Here is a 22244-nt window from a genome sequence, read left to right on the forward strand (position 1 = left end):
TTCAACAACCATGTCATTCTCAGCATTATTTTCCATTATGAATTAGCATAGGCACTGGAGAGCAGCCCAGACAACGGAAGGAGTTGTTCAGGGCACCAAAGCAAACGGTCCTTCAAAATTCCCTTTGCAGAAACCAGGAACAGAGTGCTCTTTTATAAAAATAAATCCCTCTTCTCTGTTTAGGAATAAGGAATCTGGAAGGCTGGCTAGTATGTGCCCTTCACAATAACTCTTTACTGCTATCTGTGAGATGAATAGCCAAAAATCCCCAACACAACAGTGATGAATTAGCAGCACTAAAACAAACACCCGCAGCAACAGGCTCTAGATACTCACACGATCCATAATTGCCAACAACTAAGCTGAACCCATCTGCCATTTATATCTACCTGTGATTTTTTTCCCACTTACAGATAAGTATAAATTGAGCAGGGAAAATTAACATTGCAAAGAATAAATTAAAAATAGTTATTTATTGTGGCAAAGAAGCTGTCAAAGAAATATGCTGCACAAAATTGCTCCAGCTTATTCTAGTCCCCAGAGGAATGCCTCTGACGTGGGTAACACGTGCTGCTGACCAGAAACGCATGATAAACAAAGGAAAGATACATAAGCAGATTCCAATCTTGGGTTTCACCAGTTTAAATCCACACTTAAATTTGCAGCACACTCCAAGTGACTGAGCCCAAAATTTAGCTCTCGGAAGGAAACAAAAAATGCAGCCACATGACAACACCCAGCCCCTGCTTCCAGCTCTGCCATTGATTTATTGTGTGACTTGCAAGAAATCACTCTGCTCCCCTCTGCTGAACCTGCTTCATCTGCAAAGTGAAGCTATTTTTTCCCCTTCTGATCCAACTAACCACATGAGCACTGATAATAGCCCAAAGGAGGGAATAAAATCCTTCCTTCTGGAGCAGCACAGACTTAGCTCAGCTCAGGGCAATTGTGAAACTGTACCCCAAGGGTCTGGTAAGAAAACTACTTTTTATTACAACAACCTCTGACCTATTGGGAGTGTACAAAAGCAGGACCTTCCTCTTCTCATATGCCAAAAGTATGTTTAGACTGATGGTAACCCACTATTCCCTTGTCTTAGAAATTCTAAAAGCTGAATATGAAGGACAAGAATGTAACAGAAAACAAGTATCATCCCCCAATATTTGTTCTTCCACTCACAATCCTTCCCTTCCAGATGAAAGGCCAGCAAGGTTCAAAGTCTCAAACTTCAGATCTGTATTATAGCCTGGAACACTGGCTGGATGGGCAAACACTTGGAATTTTCCTGCGTGGAACAGCTGCACTGGCAGGGTAATGCAGGCACTGCCAGTGGACAATGCAAAGCTTCTGAACAACAGCAATGAAAAACTGTATTTCAGGACGCTTGTGGGAATGAATCTGGTCCTTCTGCATATTAAGCAGCCCAGTGTTTGAGCTGAAGAACTAGATTTAGACTAGTTCTTCTGACACTGTCCCACAGCATTATCACTTGGAAATCAAGTTAGTATGAGACAGACAAGCAGCCTTCGAACGGACTGAAAATAAGTGGGCTCAATCTCTGTGAGTCTCAAGACTTGGCTAAATGTGGTGTTAGCATCTTCCCACTATGAGCAAGATGTCTGACTACATGACCTGCAGAGGTCCCTTCCCACCATTCTCTGATTTCTCAGTACAGAAGCAGCAGTAGCATACAAGTCTTTCCCAACTGCCCATTTGACTAAAGGACAGCACAGAAGCAGAAGGGTTACAAGAGCATCTCTTTCCAATACTCAATTCCAATACAGTGCCATGGATTTGAAATTTTTCTAAAATAAACAAGCAAACAAACAAAAGAATCTATTAAGCGACTTACAAAATCAGCAGCGGACAAAACAGCTCAAATTGTTATGTGCACAGATGTCAACAGCAATTTGTAAGAGGCTTTAAACTTCAACCCCAGGCTTCAGAAGTTAGGAGCTAGCAAGATTTCTGTAATGGAAGGAGGGACTCTCATGTTCCCCTTCAGATGTGCAAAGCTGAAATTATTAAATGACTGATCGCAGGCTGACACTAATGGTTACAATATAGAAAAACCTGTAACTATTACTCAAGACCTCAAAGGCATACTGATTTGGAAAAGCACATGGGTTTAACTATAAAGTGAGGACATCCCACCACGTTCTCAGGCCTGTGCCTTAAGAATCCCTTCATGCTTTGTTAAAGGTTTAGCTGTTAATTAAAAGGTGTCTTTCAGGGCTTCATATATTTTCTGGGAAAACATATTCTTAAGACATAGTCAGGCCATTTTTGTAATATTTGTTAAACTCAATTTCAGAAGATCAACATGATAGAGCAGCGGAAATAGGAATGCAGAGAAGCTTTCACCAATGGCATCTGCTACATAAAAACCACTAAAACCAAAGACAAAAAAATCCATTCATAAAAATGATAGCTTGATTTACCAGATCCTCACTAAAGGGATCTGTAGCCCCTTTGATCAGCCTCTTCAAGTGCTTCTTTATGAAGGAACAAAAGAAGGGTTGTATCTGTTTGTATTGTTGACTTGATATATTTTAAATAAAAAAAAGCTCAATTTAGTTCAATCAAATGAAGACAACCAGCTGTAAAAGAACTTTAGCACATTGCATTCAGCAGGCAGACTATATGCCAGAAAAACTTAGAATCTATTTCTAGAAATTAACTAATTACTTTCTCCCCCTTCCCCATTTTGTGAGCAAGCTTTCACAGTAAAGTTCTAGATTTTAAATATCAAAATCTTCTACTTGACTTCAAGTCACTGATAGGTTACTAAATTTCTCAATGAATTGTTGCAGTGTTTAGCTACCCTCATTGTCTCATCTCCAAGGCCAAGGCAACTACAATGAATTCTAGCACATTACAAAATTGTTTTTCAGGATTTTTTGATCCATACCACTTACCACAAAGGGAAAAAAAAAAGCAACATAATGAAATTAATCCAGTTCCTTCTACAAGCTTTACTCATGTTCAGGGATTAGCTGCAAATATGGGGACCCCTGAAATCTATTCTATTACTATCATGTAATTTTCAGTTTGAAAACAGAGGCATAATACTAATGGGTCTACTTCTTTTGACTTAATTGACCTGTGTTAGAGCAATGCATGACCTGAAGTTATCAGAGCTCACAGTGCACGACCTGAGAGTAAAATAAAGAAATAATGTTAATTACAGATCACTGTTGCTACTAGAGGCATATTTTTTAATACTGTCTGCAACAGAACCACTGAAAGATGTTTCATATTAGGTAATGAAATTTGAATGTCTCTTGATAAAAACTTAACACAGCCGTGGGTATTATTTGGATTCAGAGAATATGTTTTGATCTTACTAATGTGCTGATTCTTAACAAAAAATCAGCGCAGAGTGGTATGTGAAAAAGTTATCCACAGGCCTGGTTTTGCTACTCCTAACTTTATCTAAACTCTACTGCATGGCAGATGGTTGCTAATTGCCATAAGAGGCAAGATATCCTATCAATGCACATTTTGTAAGCATTATCTAGTATCTGTTTTCCTTCTTTTAAATCATTACTTATGATCTTTGGTTCATTTGCTCCCCGAATTTCTTCCCAGTGTCAGTCTAGATCCAGTATCGCTGGAATACTCCACTCAGAATGCTGCACTTCCCTGAAGCACTTCTCACATACCAAACATTTGATAGGCTAGTAACAAAATCAGAATATTTGTCAGAGTTCCTGATCCTGCTATAAATGTTTCACCTTGCATTATCTAAATGGCATCATCCTATAATAAAAGGAACTATATTAAAGACTATTTATATACTGTTCTAGCTAGAACAAATTTTATGTTTCTCACTGCAAATGAATTACGTCCAAGCTATGTTTTAAAACTGTTCCTGATCCATTGTGTATGAGCCCTTTCTCCCTAACATTGCAAAGGCTCAGACACAAGCTGATGTAGAAATGCAGAGACACAGAAACATTTAAGAACAAGGTGCTGACAAAGGACAAGCTTTAGACCCCTGGAATCACAAGACATACTGCCATGTGATCTTTTTATGAAGCTGATTGTGTTCCAAACAAAAACTTCACCTTAACTTAACCTTACAGAGTCTGAGGAAGAGTCAGCAGTGGTGGTGTTCATGATTATTTTTTTTTTTGGTCTCTTCTTATCCCAGTATTCCACAATTGTGAATGTGGAACCCAGATATCTGGGCAAGATCTCACCAGGCTTTGTATGCAATAAACTTATACTTTTCTCTCTCTCTCTCTGAAACATCTACTATATACTATATATATATCTACTACCCACTACCTATGCACCATCAGGGTATCTATCTTTCTTAAGCCTCATTGCATATGTCTTCATCTGGTTAGCTAGCATTCCATGATTTTATAGTAATTCCAGTGTAGAAATTCTTGCTACTAGACCTTGAGTACAAATATAAAAACCATCAGGGTAATTTTTGTTCCACTGTAGATCATGAGGGGGATGGTGGGTTGCATTTTTAAGAGATGCTTCCTACAACATTTAGCTTAAGGAAAAAGCAAACAAGATGCCTTTGAGCCATCATATTTTTTCTTTCCTTTGTCGTAAGCTACTCACAGAAAAGAAAGTGCTGTGAGCATAGTAGCTCAACACAAAATGGCTTAAGCCATGAAACTGTCCCCACTGGAACTCAAATAGCTCTGAAATGCTGCCCATGTTACAAGAGAAGTGTGCTCTGCACTTTATTGCATACTTCACTATTTAGTTTTCCCTCAGTTCTTACAGCAAGGAGCTCTGGTCTTCATGAGGCTGCAGGTCTTTTCCCAGGCATGGTATGGCCAGACTGGGGATCAGAATCTCACCCAGCAATTTGTCACCACAGGATTATGCTTCCAACTACACTGAGAGATGAACCACAGAGTGTAGCAGTATCAACTAGCAGGGTACATCACCTAAGCAAGGCAGGCTGCTCCTGCTCTCGCCTAGAAGCAGCAGCAAGACATGCACAAAGCCACACTACCCTTTAAACAACAAGTTTTCTTCCTCATAGCTCATCCTGGAAAGCAAAACTATCCTGACACGATGGCCAGCAAAGAAGAAGGGGGCAGAAGATGCAGAGGTAAGGTTAGAAAGCACATGCACTACCGACAGGAACGAAAGACTATGGAAAGCAGCATTTTTCTCAACATGATGAGCAACCTACATCACACTGTTAATTTCTCTGTGTTTTCCAAAAGAGAATTTGAAATCTGTAACCCAGATAACTTTGGGCAGCATTTTATCATCAGGGCTGGTCCGCATTTGAAATTCCAATTCCATGGAAAAAAATCTGAAGTTTTAATTTGCTTCTTGTTCCAAATTAGAACTTCTGAAATACACTCCAGAGCAAAAAGAAACTGGTGGCAAGGACCAGCCAGAAGAAAGGAGAACAGACTGAAGCTGTTTCAATCTTACATTAAATGTTTTGATAATACTAATTTCTTTTTGATAATGACTTAGATTTATTTGAAATTACTGCAATGTGACATGATCTAATAAATGTTCAAACATATAGACTTTAACTACATCATTTTAAGACAAAAGTTAATGTGTTTTTAACAAAAAAAGGTAAATAGGGTGATTGATGTTTTAAGCGCTAAGTAGGTAATCAAGGACAAAGGCAACAATCCCCTCGCAACTTAAACATACCGATGGAAACAGCTACAGTGCTACTGCAGATATGGGAGGGAAGAGAAAAGCATCTTCTCCATCACATAGCAGATACATCAACCCTGATACAAGAAGCAGCTAGAGTTCCCTCTGTTCTTCTAGCTATAACACCACAGTGGGGCAGCTGTTAAAATGTAACACAAACACACACACACCCCTAACCCCCACTTTAAAAATCAAATGAAAAAAACATGTCATGACAGAAGGCTAGACACCAGGAGCATCCTTTGCATTGACTTTTCACAAAGGAGTGGGGCAGTGTTAGCTGGTCTGCTCTGTCACTTCACTGCATTAAAATCCCCTTATCCACCACAAGATATGGGTGAGATCTTGGTCTCTAGTGGACAACTGAGTTTGGAAATAGAGCAACAGAGAAAGGTTGGGTGTTTTTTAAATGAAAAGAACTACAGGATATTCAGAATCTTAAGGGGAAAAGTGGCCTTGCAAATCAATAGCTTATAAATTCATGGCAATTATTGATGGAAATTCTAAACAATCACAAAATGTTTGTGTGTGTTTAGTTTAATACCCGTTAATTTGCTTCTCTCAGTTTTGAGGCCTTAGGTATGATGGGATTAGAGTTAATGGAATAAATAAAAGTGTTGCTATTCTTGACAGAACCAAGAATACTTTTCCTTGCTACAGAAGCAAACAGTTCAAAGAAGCAAAAGTCATGAGGGCTTCTTGTCTTAAACCACAGTTTTACCAAACAACCCTGCACATGATACATAAACAAGCCTTTGGATTTTAAGTGCACACAATTGCAGTGTAAACTTTGACCATAAGGAATATAAAACAATTACTTTTAACACAAAGTTATTTCGGTATTTCGTTACTGTTACCAAAACAGAGAAGTAGAAGAATGGCATTTTTATTTTTCTGGCTAATTTCCTAGTTCATCCCATAAAAGGAAAAAATTAAGAAAAAAAAAAAAAGGAAAAGAAGGGAAGAATAAATACATAAATATGGTTCTTACCCTAAAGAGCGGCAGTCTGGTTTATTTCTTTCAGAGCGATCTGTGAGAAAGGAGGCATAATATCAGCACAAAAGTTGGATGTTCTTTAGCAATACTAGTACAGAAGTCTTAAAAGAACTGTGACATTGTACGACTAGCAAACCCAAAAGCTGATGCTGTTACAAAACTGTTTTTCTTCACTGGACTACTCTGCCTGAGACCAAGTAAAATTCCTCTAAGTTTAACATTTGTTAAAAGTCCTCCACTCAAAACACAGTGTATTTGTTGTTTTGTATTAATGCTTTGGAAGCTTCCCCTCCCTTTAGCTGAAATGAATAAGACTTTAGTTTAGAGTAAAAAATAAGGGAGAGGGAAGAGGAAAAAAGAAAACCCACAGATTACTCAGCGCAAAAAAATCATTCCATGAATCACAGCTGGCAGAGTTCCCTGACAGGATGGGAGAAAAATCAGCAGTTGGTTGCAGCAACATCTGCATATACTCTGAATCCAGTGCAGCCCCACCATTAACTCTTCAACTTCTGGGTGTTCTAGATACTGAATTTTCCTGCATTTTTAGAAAGGGCATTGTTTATCATGTATTTCTAGTAGTTTGCTTGCATTAATGAGATTGACCTGCAAATAAAAATTAGCACAATACAATCATATCAACTCAGATTAATTTCTTTTGCTGAACAATTTATCAATTGCTAAAGCCATCTCTAGATATATTTCTAAAATGATTTATTTTCGAAATCTCCAATGTGCAAATAAACTGTAAAATACTTCTAAGAGTTATGATTATCACATAAGAATTACAAAATAACCACTGCATTGTGTTATGAGAATTCACACATTATTAATTATATTGTAAATCCAGAATATCTCTTACCACGTGACTTTTGAAGTACCTGAAAGAAGCAATTGAGATTTGCATCCTCCTAAACCACACATATTCGAAAATTGGGGGTGATGGGGTAGTAATTTATTACAGAAAGATCCACTATGCAATTAGAAGGATTTTCTTACAGCTATACATCATCTCCACTGACCATGGTAATTTTGCTTCTGATCCCATCTGTGTGTATTTCAAACATAAAGGTATTTTTCCCATGTTAGTAAACACTTTACTGAAAAGCTTCCCTATACAGAAGAATAAGAGTCTTCCTAAAAAAATGTTCGTACTCACAGACTGCAGTTTTAACCTTAAAGCTCTGCATCTGAAGTAAAATTTGGTCTTAATAGCATGCATTTTGTTGTGCAGTTTTATCTCATGTACTGAAGAAATATTTTCTTCTCCAAGTTTTATGTGCTCATTTGATTATGTTTTCATGAAAGGGGTAAAAAATTATTGCATGTCAACAGTGCTCAAAGGAGGAACTAATGTTTTTTCCATTCATAGGTGCTCCTATTGAGCTGTCATAGCCACACACTGTATAATTTATTGCGTTTCTGACTCACAGTGATTTCCATTTCATCACATCGTGTGCTACTCTGTAAACTAGCAACAGCATGGTATGGCTCAAACCAGAGCTGCAGCAACAGGTGTTGAAACAGAGAGAGAAAGGCTCCTTCCATCTTCATCATTTGTTTATGTAACCTTACCTGTGAGCACTGAGAAAAAAACAAGGCAGGACTTCCTACTGAAACCTGCTTGGCATCTGTTGCTGGTTAGGAGTGCTCCCTGTCATGTACACAGCCACCACAACATAACACAATTCGGACAAAACCAGCCCAGTTCTAAAAAGACTGTGTGAATAAAGCAGTGAGAAGGAAGGAAAGGAGTCAGAGCACAGGTAAGCACAGCATCTGGGAGCTCTCCTCCTCAGCCCACATCCAGCTGGCAGACCCACCACAGCCCAGCCACACCGCTGCAACCTGCCCAGTCAGGAAATCAATGCAACTCTCTCTTCCCTTTTTTTAGATTGAAATGTATATTGCTTTTGTTTTTACATGTTTTATTTACTGCTAAGCTTAGTGAAAACACATCATCCACACGTACACTGATCTTACTAAAAAGAACAAAATAACCCTACAAGCACACAGTTAGCATTTTAAAGCAGAAAAAAAAAACCACCTCTACCTGTTTAAGGTTAGTGTGAACTTAATCTTTTAAATTTGATGTAGCACCAAGTGTATGAAAGGACTCAAAGAGCTGAATCTTTCAATTTAGTGCTTAAATTTTGCAAGTCTAGATGCTGGTTCGGCATTATCATAAATTCAAGTAATGTCACACACCACACACCTCTAGAATATGAAAGCCCAGAAGAAACAGGCAAATGTTTGGGGTTTTTTTTATACAGACATATAAATACATGTGTGTGTGCGTGCGCATTACACATGCAGATCCCATTCCTGCATTCCACAGGCAAATCCTTGGCTTGAAAAAGTTGGGTCAGATTGTCTTTTACTCTCTATATATTACCTGAACAACTGAGACACCTCTTCATAATCTTTTCTAACAGAAATAAGCAAGAAGACCATATAGTTGCAGAGATCTGAAAATCAAATCCTGCACTACAGCTTTTCCTCTATATCAAAGACATAAATTGCTATAAAACATTATGGGACATGATGACTTTCTAGCACATCACTGTATATCCTTCAATTCTAAACTCTGGAAGTCAGAACTGCATGTCAGATTAGAGAAAACATTTAAAGCTTGCTGGACTAGCATGCACAATGAACAACCAAGGCAGTCTTCACTCCAGCACTGGAAATTTACAGGAAAAAATTCCACTTCCAGTGACAGATACTACCTTCTGGCCCCAAGTTCCCACAGGTGAAACACAAGCACTATCCTCCCTATCCTTATGTTGCTCAAGTAGTACAATTCCTTACTCTGTGTGTAGCTGTAGCCAAATAGGCTGGGAATTCCTAGCAGCCAGTACTCACACACAGGCTAGAGGCCTGGATTATCTGACTTTACATTTATTTTGGTTAATGATCTGTTCTTGAAAATCAGCACTGCCTTCCTAACCTGACAGAGGAGAACAGCGGGTAGCCCAGGCTTTGTGCTGGCATGGCAAACCTGTTGTCGATTTACTGACAACTACCTTAGAGGTGGTGTGGTGCTATTGCCTAATTTTACTACTGCAGATTTTGCCAGCTAGTTCAGGCAGCTTGGAGAGCGCAGACAGACCACAGAGATGGTTCTTCCAAAGGCAGAAAAAAGTTCTTTCTGCCTGTCCTCCAATCCACAATTCCCATGGCCAGAGGCTCGCGGTCTCTCAGTCCACAAGAACTGACCACCCTCCAACCTCCTGCAGTCCAAATTTAAAGACATTTTCTCCACTTTATGCTAGCATCCACTCTTCACAAAATCTTTGCTGCCTTTATACTAATACAGCCAGTGTGGGAGAAATACATTATCCTTGTTCAGCAGCAGGATACAGTGCAAAACGTCAAGGAGCTGGCAGGTGCAGCACATGAGGTGGAAGAAATCAGAGACTCCAGGCTGAGGTTGGGAAGACTGGTGCCAAGTTTTAAGCACTGCAGAGGAATAAAGGCAAACATCAGGACACAAAGACCTGTTCTGGGTATATTTCATCAATAGCACAGATATGTTATGCCTTTTTTTCAGTATTCAAAGATTAGGCAACAGACAGAAATGCCAGGTTGCAGTTGCTTTTAGAAAGGTGAACTGGTGATTCTCTCCAAGCATGGGAAAATTATCTTATTTGTTTTTAATATGATAGAACTTTTTTTCTCAAAGAAAATATAGACATAACTATCAGCAGAAAAATAACAGACTCAACATTATTTCAGTTGCTCCACAAACTCAGAATAACTTACATTTATGCCAAAAAGACCACCAAAGCAGAAAGCAATAGCTTTTAAGACACTGGCTCTTGTCTCTGGAAGACAAGCAACCAAAAGGCAAAAGGCAACAACTCACACCAAAAAGAAACATTGTTTTCCTCTGTTTATTTTGCAAGCTTCTTCAAAGTATCTTGTTGCTAAGAGTGACTTAAACTGAAAAGTGTGCTCTCACCAGACAAAAATTTAAGTATAAACATGAAATGCTGTTGAAAAATGAGTGGAAAGTTAACACACATTCTGCCGCTTCAAAGATACTGCAAAACTTACAATGCAGTGACCTCCTGAGGTGGGTAACTTCCTAATCTCAACCCCGTCGCACAGCTTGATCTCTCTTAAAAGCAGAATTGGCTGAAGGGAGCGAAGTGGAGCACATACCACATCCATTTCTCAATTTTTCATCTTAAATCATGGGTCTAGAATTGAGCAGCCACCCACGTGGCTTCAGGAAGATGTGTTGTTAGAGCAACCAGCTGTCTCCATCTCTCTTGTTTTTAGCCCTGATGGTACAATGGTGGTTTCATAATGAAAAATAGCATGTGATGCTTATAATGATACTTCAGTAGCAATGTAAACTTCTAGATAAACCAAATGACAGGAACAGTGAGCTGTTAAACAGTGCTGGCAACACCAAAATGCAAAATATACAGAGAAGTCATACGCTCAGAACAGTCAAGTGTTGAAAGGCTATGCAATTCGCCCAAGTCTGAATGTGCATACTTTGCCCACCCCCTAATGCACATACTTTTGAAGCCCCCAGGCCTTAACAAACATAGATGCCAAGATCAATGCAGCGACTTTACAAGGCATTGTGTAGAACTGCAATGGTTCCTACCATTATTTTAGTACCAGGTACCTTGACTGTTAGCCAGCTGATCATAGCTAGATGGTGCAACAGACCCCATTAGCCAACCGCTTTCAATCAAGAGCCCTAAAGTTCCATTGCAAATTTTCAATGTAGATGGGCTCAAACTAAACTATGCATTTTCTGGGGAAACTATCTGAATTTATGCAGGAATTTAAACACTAGTTGCTTTATCTCCACTGAGCTAAACAGAACCTGATATTGCCACTGATAGGGCAACCTGTTTGCTTTCCATTCTGTTCAGGCACACTGTGGCTCACGGTGACTCTTCCTTCTTTTTAGCACTTCTCATGGGTAAGGACTCAGAAAAAACACAAACTCCGCTGTATAGAATCGACTATAAATTTCACTCAATTTTATTAGGAACTGCTATACAACAAAACCCATAAAACTGAACATTTATTTATGTATTTTAGTACTGTAACTGAGAAGAGACTCCCTTATCAGTTGTTTAAAAGAACAAGCCTCAAGGAGAGATTAATGAAAGGCTTGGAAGAAACTTTTTTCATCTAGTTTATGTATAGTTTTCCCATTACTCCAAAAGGCCACAAAACCAGGACACACTCCAAGTTTATAATTGTAAAGGCAGACAGTTTTTATACTTGCTTTAAATCCTACAGTATGTTGTTGAACTCCAGAGCAGTACATTGCAGGGAAAAAAAAACCACATTACAACCCTCCAAATGAAATGACACCAGTGTGACAGTTTTAATACTGAACAGTAACAGAGTTTTGTAAGCACAAAGCATTCCTGCATTTTTTCATATTTAGAGCTACGTTTTTTCCCCACTCTGAAGCAGGACCAATGTATGGCTGGGGAGAACCCCAACATATACTTCTGTCCTACTACCCACCATTATGCTTTTAATTACCCAAAGGCATTCCTTAAAACTTGCCAGAGACATTAACAAACTGTAGTCACCTTTAAAGCCTTTTGTGCAATTGTACAATGTGTAAGTGAAAAAATAATTTACTGGACAACAGAGGCCACATTTGCCAGTGCAACCTTTGCTGCTGATTTGTGTTGTGAGTGAATTTCCACCCCCACACTCTTGTTCCCATGTTACTCCTTCATTGCAACAGCAAAAGTATTCATGTCTCAGTGTGAATGTATGCACCAGCATAAGAGCAGGGCTGATGCAGAAAAAAGGAGAAAGGAAACAGATTGCAAGTTCTCACCACTACTCAGAGAGGTCCATGAACCTAGACCAAACTCTGCGCCAGGAACTGGTCTTGTTCTCAGGCCATGAATGATTAAGTATATAAGCAATCAAATATATGCAGTGTATGTGTGTATGCTACAACACTTCTACCTTCTACCACACTTGTTTAAGAAGGAAATCTAGGATACAGTTGTTTCTAAAGCTCTTTTTTCAAGAGATTCTCAACTCCTGAATGTACAAATCCCCACATCTTCATACGAGACATCCCAGCTGATTAGTGTAATGAATCCCTATGTACTTCAGGACAAGGAGACAGAGGTATCTGCATATTGCCAGAAGTACAGTGGGAGCTACTCAAAGTGAGCCCTACTGCTCTTTTTTTATATATATTTTCATGAGGAAAATACCAGTTGACTTTTTGATAGGCAAAAGATTTATAACCACAAAATACCCTCTTCTCTAGGCACTTCAGAAATGTTAGACTTACATTTCTGAAAAAGAAAATCAAAACCCAATAACCAACCCATGCAATTCTCTGACATTGCTAGCATTGCCCATAAAAGAAAAATTATCTTTCAAGAGCACAGTACTACCTTTTTCTTCCCAAATCAGAGACTCAGCATGTCTGTAGAGGGTCTGCATATTCCTCAACTAGACAAGAAAGCTCCATCTTATTCTAAGTTTGCCTCCCATAGGCTGCTGATACACAGCATGCAATAAAAGCAACACATTAGACAGGTGAGAGTAAACTTGTGGTTCTTGCACTGTATTAACAAAGCATCTTGTATACATTCACACAGCATATTCAAGATCTAAATTTATTCAATTATTTGCCTCCTCAGAGGTTTGCTCTGCTTATGGACCAGTACATCCAGCAGCAAAAGAGCCTGCAGCTTTGAACACCTGTGCGTAGGTATACTTACCTGCCACAACATGCCCCTTTACCACACTAATTAGAGCCACACTCCACGCCTGGAGACCTAAGATATGCACAGAGAAATACTGCTGCTGAGTGACTAAGATAATGAGGATAAAAGGCTTTATAATAATAATATAAAAAGAACCATTTTGTCTTCCACAGGGAATTTGGCTTGTTTCATTTGAATTTATTTTTTTTTTTTGTTGAGCAGCAGCTTCCTAAACTTGTGTGTTCCCAGACACAGGTAGGACAATTTGAGGTTTTGTCTGCAGGGTATATCACTTGTAGCATTTAAGCAATTTCCTTTGACCTACACTGTACAAAGTTACATGTTGTAGAAATAGCCTTTGTTGTATATACTTCAGGTAATAATTTACAATTTTTGAGAAGTCACAGCCTTCCTTATTACTTTCAAAATACAGAATCTTCATCTGATGTGCTACATAGTAAGAACATTTATTCTTATTTATTCTGCTTCGCAAATGTCATCCTTCCCACCCTCCCCACCAACCCCAAAACTCTGTCCCACTGGGCAAGTAAAAGTTTTCTGAATTTGCTTATGCAAAACAGTAAGTTTTTATTGTTGAGATGGCAAACCTCAACAACAAATGTTCCCAGTGCAATCTTAAGCATTGTGCACTTGCAAGTTAAGTCTTATTTAATGTGGGTGAGACATGGATTCACAATCAAGTGCTAAATAGCAGTTCAGCAGAAGATATTCCCACTTCTGTATCATAGGAAACTAATTCAGCTTTAAAACAAACAAATTTCATCCTGTAAAGCCACTGACAACAATGCAAATGACACTGCTTCTAATTTAGGAGTTTGATGTTCTGGTGAGTGCAAGTAAAGGCACAGTTCTGCACTGTAGGAGGAACTCAGAGACTAAGGGGATGAAATGACAGAGAAAGAAAGAAAATTACTTATTAAAAGATGGTAATACACTCAATCATATAAGAAACTCTATAAAAATAGAAGAAAAGTACCAGGCAAATAACAGTATTTATTTCTCTTAAGATACCACGGAAATACTCAATAGCTTGTTCTTGGAATATTTTGTGGTCCCTTGTCCCTATTTATGATGAAAGAATCCCCAAATTGTTTACCCAGTCCACATAAAAGACATCTAACAAGAGCATTCTCAAACCTCAATGATTTTGTTACAAGCATTGGTTTTCTACAGAACTGCATTTGAAATTAGTCTATTAACAAAATATTTTCCTCCAGTGACATTGGTAATTCTGCCCAATGGTCACACAAAACATGAAACTCTGTGAAAGTGAATGTAACAATTGCTTCTCTCAAGCACTGGATTTTTCTTTAAGTACCACAATATGGATTATTCCAAAAAGGGCTCTTGCACTTTATTGTAAAACAAAGATTACAAGATCTAGAAACATCACAAAAGGGATGAATTCAAAGGTGTAAAAACTTGATTTAATAATGCTGGTATATACCAATAAATTGTTGCAACCTGAGGTAGCCCTTACCCATTAGCTCTGACCACATGCCTACAAATTTGCAGCTCTAAGCCAGTATTCCCCAGAAGCAGCTCAGCACTTTTCTGTTCTTGAAGCATGTTGTATTTTAATGCATATTATTTGATAACATAGAGATCTTCATCCAAAATTCTTTAAGATGTGAGTCACCTGGCATTCTGAAGACAATTTGCTGAGATGTGATATACAGTTTATCCACCTCTACCAAATCCCTTTAAGGTACCTCAGACTCCTCCATTACTGGTGTAACGTGTAAATCCACACGTGTGCCCGTCCTGGCCAGAAGCCGCTGGGTACAGCCGGATTCCTTGCACCAAGATTTCACCTTCTGCAGAAGGCCCATCTGTGCAGTGAGTCTGGTAACTCTGTAGCCATGTCTTGTGCATCAGCCTGGTCCATGTGTGCGGATTCATGTGACCAACACAAAATTAGGGTCATACTACAACTTGAGATAGGAATTTTAAACAAAAGGACCATTAAAACAGTGGAAAGGCATCAGAAGTGATGGATAATCAGTGCGAGTGCCAAAGAGCAGCAGATTACTGAGGAAGCCCATAGGTCCTCAGTGACTGTGACAAGGACAGAAAGATGCAGTCACTGGACACCAGTGTCATTATCCAGCTCCAAAACAGAAGATAACAATGCTTCAGAAAGATGGGAGACAGGAAGGGGAGGGAGGGGAAAAAAAAGAAAAGAAAAAAAAAAAAAAAAGAGGGGGACATCAGGGAAATATCAAATCACAGAGCAGAAAAAGCACCTGCTGTGATGAAAGAGAGCCAGAGCCAGGCAGCCCTTCCAGAGCACAGGGCTTTTATACCACTGCATAAGAACCACGAGCACACTCAGCAATAATACGTATGGTTCACAACACACAGCTTGGTGTATTATTTTTTATTTAAAAATTTAGAACATGGTTGAATTCAACACAATTTACTAGACGTAATAAAGGTACTGTGGTCTCTCTGGTAAAAAATGAAAGCTTTAATTCTAAGAAATGCCTTATAAACAACCACACAGATGCCCGTATCTTTTATTCTTCACAAATGGCCCTTGTATTTTAGGCAAAAGCTGATTGCACCCATCTCTGGGCTCCTGAGAAATTACAGTATTTCACAAAGTCTTCTTATCTGTTTCTCCAGGTGTTTAGCAACTATAGTTCCTCCTGATTCCAGCACCTCAAAAAATACACAACAGGAAAAGCAGCTATTATAGAAATATTTTTTATCTGCTTCTATCCTTGACATCAAGCTACTGCATTTTGTCCTTAGTCTTCAAAATGCAAATTCTATCCATTCAGTTGCTACTCATCGCAAAGCAGATTCTCCACTGTTCAATGACAGGCTTCAAAAACCATAAGGCAACTTAAAATGACCAAGAAAAAGGATGGCAAAGGGATAAATATCCAGAAACAAAGGATTATGTGTTTACTGCAGAGAAATCCAGGCTTCCTGAGCAGCCTTGTATTGCTGGCAGAGATTGCTCCAATTCTTTGGTAACCTGGAGAAATACCTCTCCTCTTCCCACTCCTGCACATACACCAAAAAAGGCCTATCAGATCCTGTCAGAGGCATCCAACCTCTGTAAACACACTAATAAGTACCTCTACATTGCTACACTGCCAAGAGTGAAATACCACAAGACACCTCAGTGAAATAGTTCTTGATAATGGATGCACCAACATCAAGCTAGTGGAGAGCAATTAGAGAAGTGACGCGTGCCTAATGTCATGGCAGCAGGTACCATGCATTTCCCAGAGATGGTATTGGTGACCTACAGCAAGGTCAGCACACCAGCACAGGAACACACAGATTTGTCATCATGAGGCTATGCCCATGAGTGCTGGATAAATGAGGTCTGCAGCATTACCCCATCTCACCAGTGATACCTGTCCCATGCTGGCAGTGCCACTCTTCCAAGCACTCTCTTGACCTGTGGTAGACTACAGCAGGTGTCCCACCCTCAGAACTCCATTCTCATATGAACATCCTCATTCCAGCCAGGAGATCACTGGGTGTTTCTTCAGACATAACAGCAGCAGTGGACAAGCTTATAACAAATGACAAGGCTTTCAGCATCTGCCATCAGATAAACATCAAATGGCATCTGACAATGTTATTTTCAAAGTGCAAGGTAGGAGGACAGAGATTTTTTTCCAAAGCTTTTCTTTTGAATCCAAGTTTCACATTTCTATTAGTTTCTGTACCCTAGATTTACAGTGCAGACAGTCATAAAATTAATATAGCACACTGATGGGGCAACTTATTATGAGAAAGTTATCAAAATGCTGAGCTTGTTTCCAGGCGTTTATGTCCCATCGCTCCAACAGGATAAGCCAACAGTATTTTAATAATGAATAACATCACACACTGTTCACTCAAAAATTCTGGTAAATGATTTAACACAGATGTGCACAACCTGAATCAATTTTCATGTGCAGATCTGCAATACTGAGTGCTCAGGTTTTAATGCAAGACAGAGTGCATGATGAATAAAAATTTATCACCTTATGAAAACAATTTATATTAATTTTAACTTACCTCTTATAAGTAGAAACAAAATGTTACAGCTGAAGAAAAAAAAATCAAATGGCTTCTTTTATGTTTACAATATTCTGTCTAGGAGATCGGATCAGAAACTTTTTTGTGTGCTTGAAAGTTCACCAAAGTTTTTAAGAGTGTAAGTCACCATGCTCAAAAACACATTAAAAATTAAATATTTCAAGAACTAGTGAATACACAGTAAAAACAACAACCAGAATGTGAAAGGAAATAACTGATTTTCATTAATGAATAACTATATTCCTTACCATCATGTCAGATTTGAAGATTAAATGCCTAAGTGGTTTCAAAAAAGGAACTGGATTTGACAAAAATAAATGAATTGGCAACTATTTAGCAAGGCCTTTCATATACATCCTCTGAAAAAGCTGTTAAGGCACTGACCACAGAGGGGAAGGAATCTCTCTTGGAAGTAAAAACTGAATCTTACGAGATGTTCCTGAAGATGTTCCTAGGCAATCTTAAGAAACAGGTTACCAGAGAAGACAAACTTTTTGTCTGATCCAGTATGACATTTCTTAGGACATGAAAACTACACAATTCTTGTTCCATGTTTTTTTCCAGTTTGCACAATGGGACACATATGTGGTACTATCACAGCTCTGCAAGGCTGAGGCAACACACCCTATTAGTTAGTTATAGAAGTGACACTGTCAACCATTTGAAACCACCTACATGTTCTGATCCCATCACATTTTCTCTAAAAGCCTGAAAATGCTGGCAGAGGTGGTGACTTGCACACAAAATAAATACAAAAACCTCTTAAAAAGCTTGGGTAGCTGGGGGGAAGGCAGTAGAAGAGAAAATGAACTGTAAGATCTGTTACATTCAGCTTCTACTACAATGTGAACATTTTTGACCTTGCTTTCATCCAGCCTTTCAAGCTGGACCCAAATACAGCAACATACAGCCACAGAAAGCGGTTTTGTAATATATGCAGGAGTTCCTAAACCAATTAAGTTAATCTTTGAAGCATCTTATTTAAAATTCCATTAAATCTTATAATAAGATCTTAAATTCTCAAGTCAGAATGTCAAATTGATGTTTTCATAATAACACATGCAATCCATGCAAACACCAGATTTACAACGCCTCCTGAAGCGGTTAGCGTAACGCAGCACTATATCAGATGGTCAATTTAAAAGCATCGATACCCATAAAGTCCTGTCTCTTGCAAAATTCATACAACGTTGAGGGGAAAAAAGGAAGTTTTCCTGCTATGTGCCATTAACCACTAAATCTACGCTTCCCACAAAATTTGGTTTTGTCCTTCACTGAAGGGAAGGATGCTTGCCAAGCATAGAAAAAAAAAAACATAGAAAAAAGCCACAGAAAAACAGATGATACACTGTCTTCCCAAGTCTGCTACTGTGATGCTTTAGTAACTTTTTCAAGGGAAGAGTAAAAATCTTGGCCAGCAGAGAAGCCAGTGCTTCCACACCATTTCTGAACCATCGAAGAACCTGAATAAGTGAGACAGGACTGTGCAATGAGAAGATTGAAGGGGACAGATTTCTTCAGTATAGCAAGGAGGCAGCAAAGGAGCTATGGGATAGCAGCATGCAGCTACCTGAAATGTAACAACAGATACGTCAAATGCAAACTCTTTCTGGTGTTTGTGGACAGTATTGCAAGAGGCAATGGCCACAACTGTGGCTTGGGAGGTTCAGGCTGAACACGAGGAAAAATTATTTCTCTATGAGGTAGTACAGCACTGCAGCAGGTTACCTGCAGAGGCTGTAAATCCCTCTCGTTAGGGAGACTTTCCAAGACCCAGACAGTCTTGGTTCTTGGTGAGCTAGACAAAGTCTTGGCTGGACGGATCTAGCCATAGCACCAGTCCTGCTTTAAGTGGGATGCTGCACTAGGTGACCCCAGAGCTCCTTTCCAACCAATGCTTCCATGGCCACAAATAAAATCATCAGATAAAGAAACTAAACCATGCTAAATGTAAAGCACTTCAGTAAACTATAGACAATAAGCGTCAACATAAAATGTTGTTTATGTCAAATGGCTTTAAGTGCTATTGAAATAAAATTTATTTTCATACTGCACATCCTATATGACAGTTACTGAAACAATCCATGCAGAACTACATCAGCTTTTAATGGACAGAGCGTCAACATCGCTTCCCTGTTGTTTCCAGATTTTAAATCAAGGCTATACTTTCAAAAGGAAAATACTGACATATTTATTTACAAATATTAACCTTTTTTCCATCTGTAACCAGTCACCACTACAGTAGAAGCTTCTGCAATGAGGTTATCACTGCCCTTTGATGTCTATCCCCATCCATTATGCAACAACCCCGATTTATCATTTGTTACCTTGACAGGAAATGATTGTTCGCAACACACGTAGACTCTGTGCAATCATGGCTCAATGGGTTATTCTCTTTGGCTACAAACTCACCACTCCTTACACAATGACACTCTTTTGTGCCTTGCTTTGGCTATAACCTAAATGAAGAAGGTCCATTATTATTATTGTTATTACTATTATTCCTTCTATAGGCTCCTCAGTTAGGAGGTATTGCCTTGTTGACTACCAGAAGTTATTCAGTTATTTTACTTAGAGCAGCCTTCAATTTTAGGATTGTTTCTTAGGATGACACAACATTCTCTGTGTTTCAATCTATACTCTTGGCCAAGTAATTGCAAGCAGATTTTCCTTGCCACTGACCATACACTTGAATTTCAAGAAACATCTACACATAAGCTACATTATTTAACTTCAATAAAAGCTTTAGTTAGTATCTTCTATTTACCTCAAGCAAGATAAGTTCAAATACTATGAAATTGAGTGTACAGTAACATCAACAGGCTATGGAAAAGGCTGAATCAGGTAATCTTTTCAATACTTAAATGATACAAGGTACTAGCACCAGTTACAGATTATTACACAACAATTGCATTATTTGTGTTCTTTGAATTTTAAGTGTTTTACTGTGGTGGTGCCTCAAGCAATTATTAAAATTGAAGCCCTTGAGCATGCATTGGGACTACAAAACCAAAACAGACTGAATCCCAGGAGAAAGAGGGAGAGATGTCCAGTTGGCCAGAAATTCTACCAATTCCTGAACTTGTAAACCAACTGCTTAAATAAGCAAATAAATAAAAATAAAGCAAATAACTGCCCCCTCTCTGACATCTCTCAGCCCTAATTTTTAAGGGCTTCTTGCATACACACAGACAGACTCAGCAGATCACAGGTAGACTTCATGCATTTATTCAAGATAGTAATCTGCTCTATCAGAATTATTCTTTTTTCTTCTTATTCTCTGAATGAGACAATAAATGGTTATTCCCACCATAGACAAGCAGAACAATTTCCAGATCAGCACAGAAGGATGTAGGCATGCTGACAAACAAGTCTCCAGCTAAACAATGCTGACTCCTGTTCTGTAAGATGCAAATCTATCCGCTTCTTAAGTGTAAAATTTAGTTAAGATTTTAAGGACGCAGCAACTAAGTTTTAGAGCCACCTTTTTTCCTAATCAAGCTTTCTCTCTCCTTCAGGGTCATTGGCACTCCTTGGGAAGTACTGAGGTCAAGCTATTCACGTTGTGATGCAGTGAACCCTGAAGGACATGGTCACTTCACCAGTCTCACACTGACCAATTTAATGAAGACTCTCAGACCATCTTATTCTTTACTTAAACCCAAGCACATCTTTTACATTAACATGGGAACAAATGCTGCAGACTCTTCTTTCAAAATCTTAATTTATCTGTTAAATTCCCATGCCTCCTGCAAGTTACTGTTCACTGAATTTCAACAGACACATTACACAAAGGGACCCCCATAACCTCTCAGCATGCTGAGCAGTGAAATATTCAACCTTAATTTGTTATATGGGACACAGCTTCCAATTTGTTTCATTATTCTCAGCTTCCAAAACAAGTTAGCACCGGTTTGATGTAGGAGTGTAAAGAATTGATCCAACTCTGAACTAGACCTTGTTTTGGAAAAATACCCAACAAACCAAACCAAAGCCGACAATCAACCAACCAAAAAAAGATCCATAATCTAAAATTGCCCATTAGAATTGAAAAAGTTCCAGAAAACATCTGAAATACTATGGAGAAACAGAAATAGGGGAACACCCTCCCCAAAACCCAGGGATGTTTCAGTCAGCGTAGAAAACCTTGTGCAAAATTTACAGCCACTGTGTGGAAGCAAACTACAGGCAAGCATTTGTGATAGTAAAACAGAGCAATATTAAATTTAGTCAAAGCCTTTCCTTGTATTATTGACCATCTGTACTTCTAACCACACATTAAAAGTACAAATCACAATAGGTCATCATTATGAACTCTAATAAATTTCATTATTAACTTCTATATTTAGTGATTTTATTTTATTTATAAGTAAGGAAACATCTGCCACATCCATAATGAGCTACTTTTTCTCAAGGAACACTGACCAGAATTCAAAGTGAAATAATACAGATATGTTAAAAGTTTCTCGTGCACTTTAGAGAACATCAGACTACTGAGATTACTCCTCAGCCCCAATGCAGCAGCAAGGATACATAATTAGCCAGCGCAGTTCGTAACTAAGATTTACTATATTCAACGTAATCTTTCCTGCAAACCCACTTATTTCAGTCAGTAGTCACAGAATAAAAGCTAGTTAAAATAGGAAAGCACATCAGGGTAAGGTTCAAAGTTATACTGGAGACAGCCTGTAAATCAATGGGGAAATAGAATTTTAGTGTGGGTTTTTTTGTTGTTGCTGTTTTGTTGGGGTTTGTTTTGTTTCATTTCTACTTTATTAAAAACAAATGAAATA

At 38.6% G+C, this 22244-nt stretch overlaps 1 protein-coding gene across 1 annotated transcript in view; it reads right to left on the bottom strand.

The window, feature by feature from the left end:
• The window catches only part of SH3D19 (SH3 domain containing 19), a 77982-nt gene that overhangs the window by 52333 nt on the left and 3405 nt on the right, over window positions 1-22244 (bottom strand). Inside the window, exon 2 of the mRNA XM_084262935.1 lies at window positions 6653-6692. Within this exon, the coding sequence (XP_084119061.1) occupies window positions 6653-6692 (40 nt within the window). The remainder of the gene's footprint in view (window positions 1-6652; window positions 6693-22244) is intronic.

Source organism: Gallinula chloropus (genome assembly GCF_964237585.1).
Source record: "Gallinula chloropus genome assembly, chromosome: 4".
Taxonomy (NCBI): domain Eukaryota; kingdom Metazoa; phylum Chordata; class Aves; order Gruiformes; family Rallidae; genus Gallinula; species Gallinula chloropus.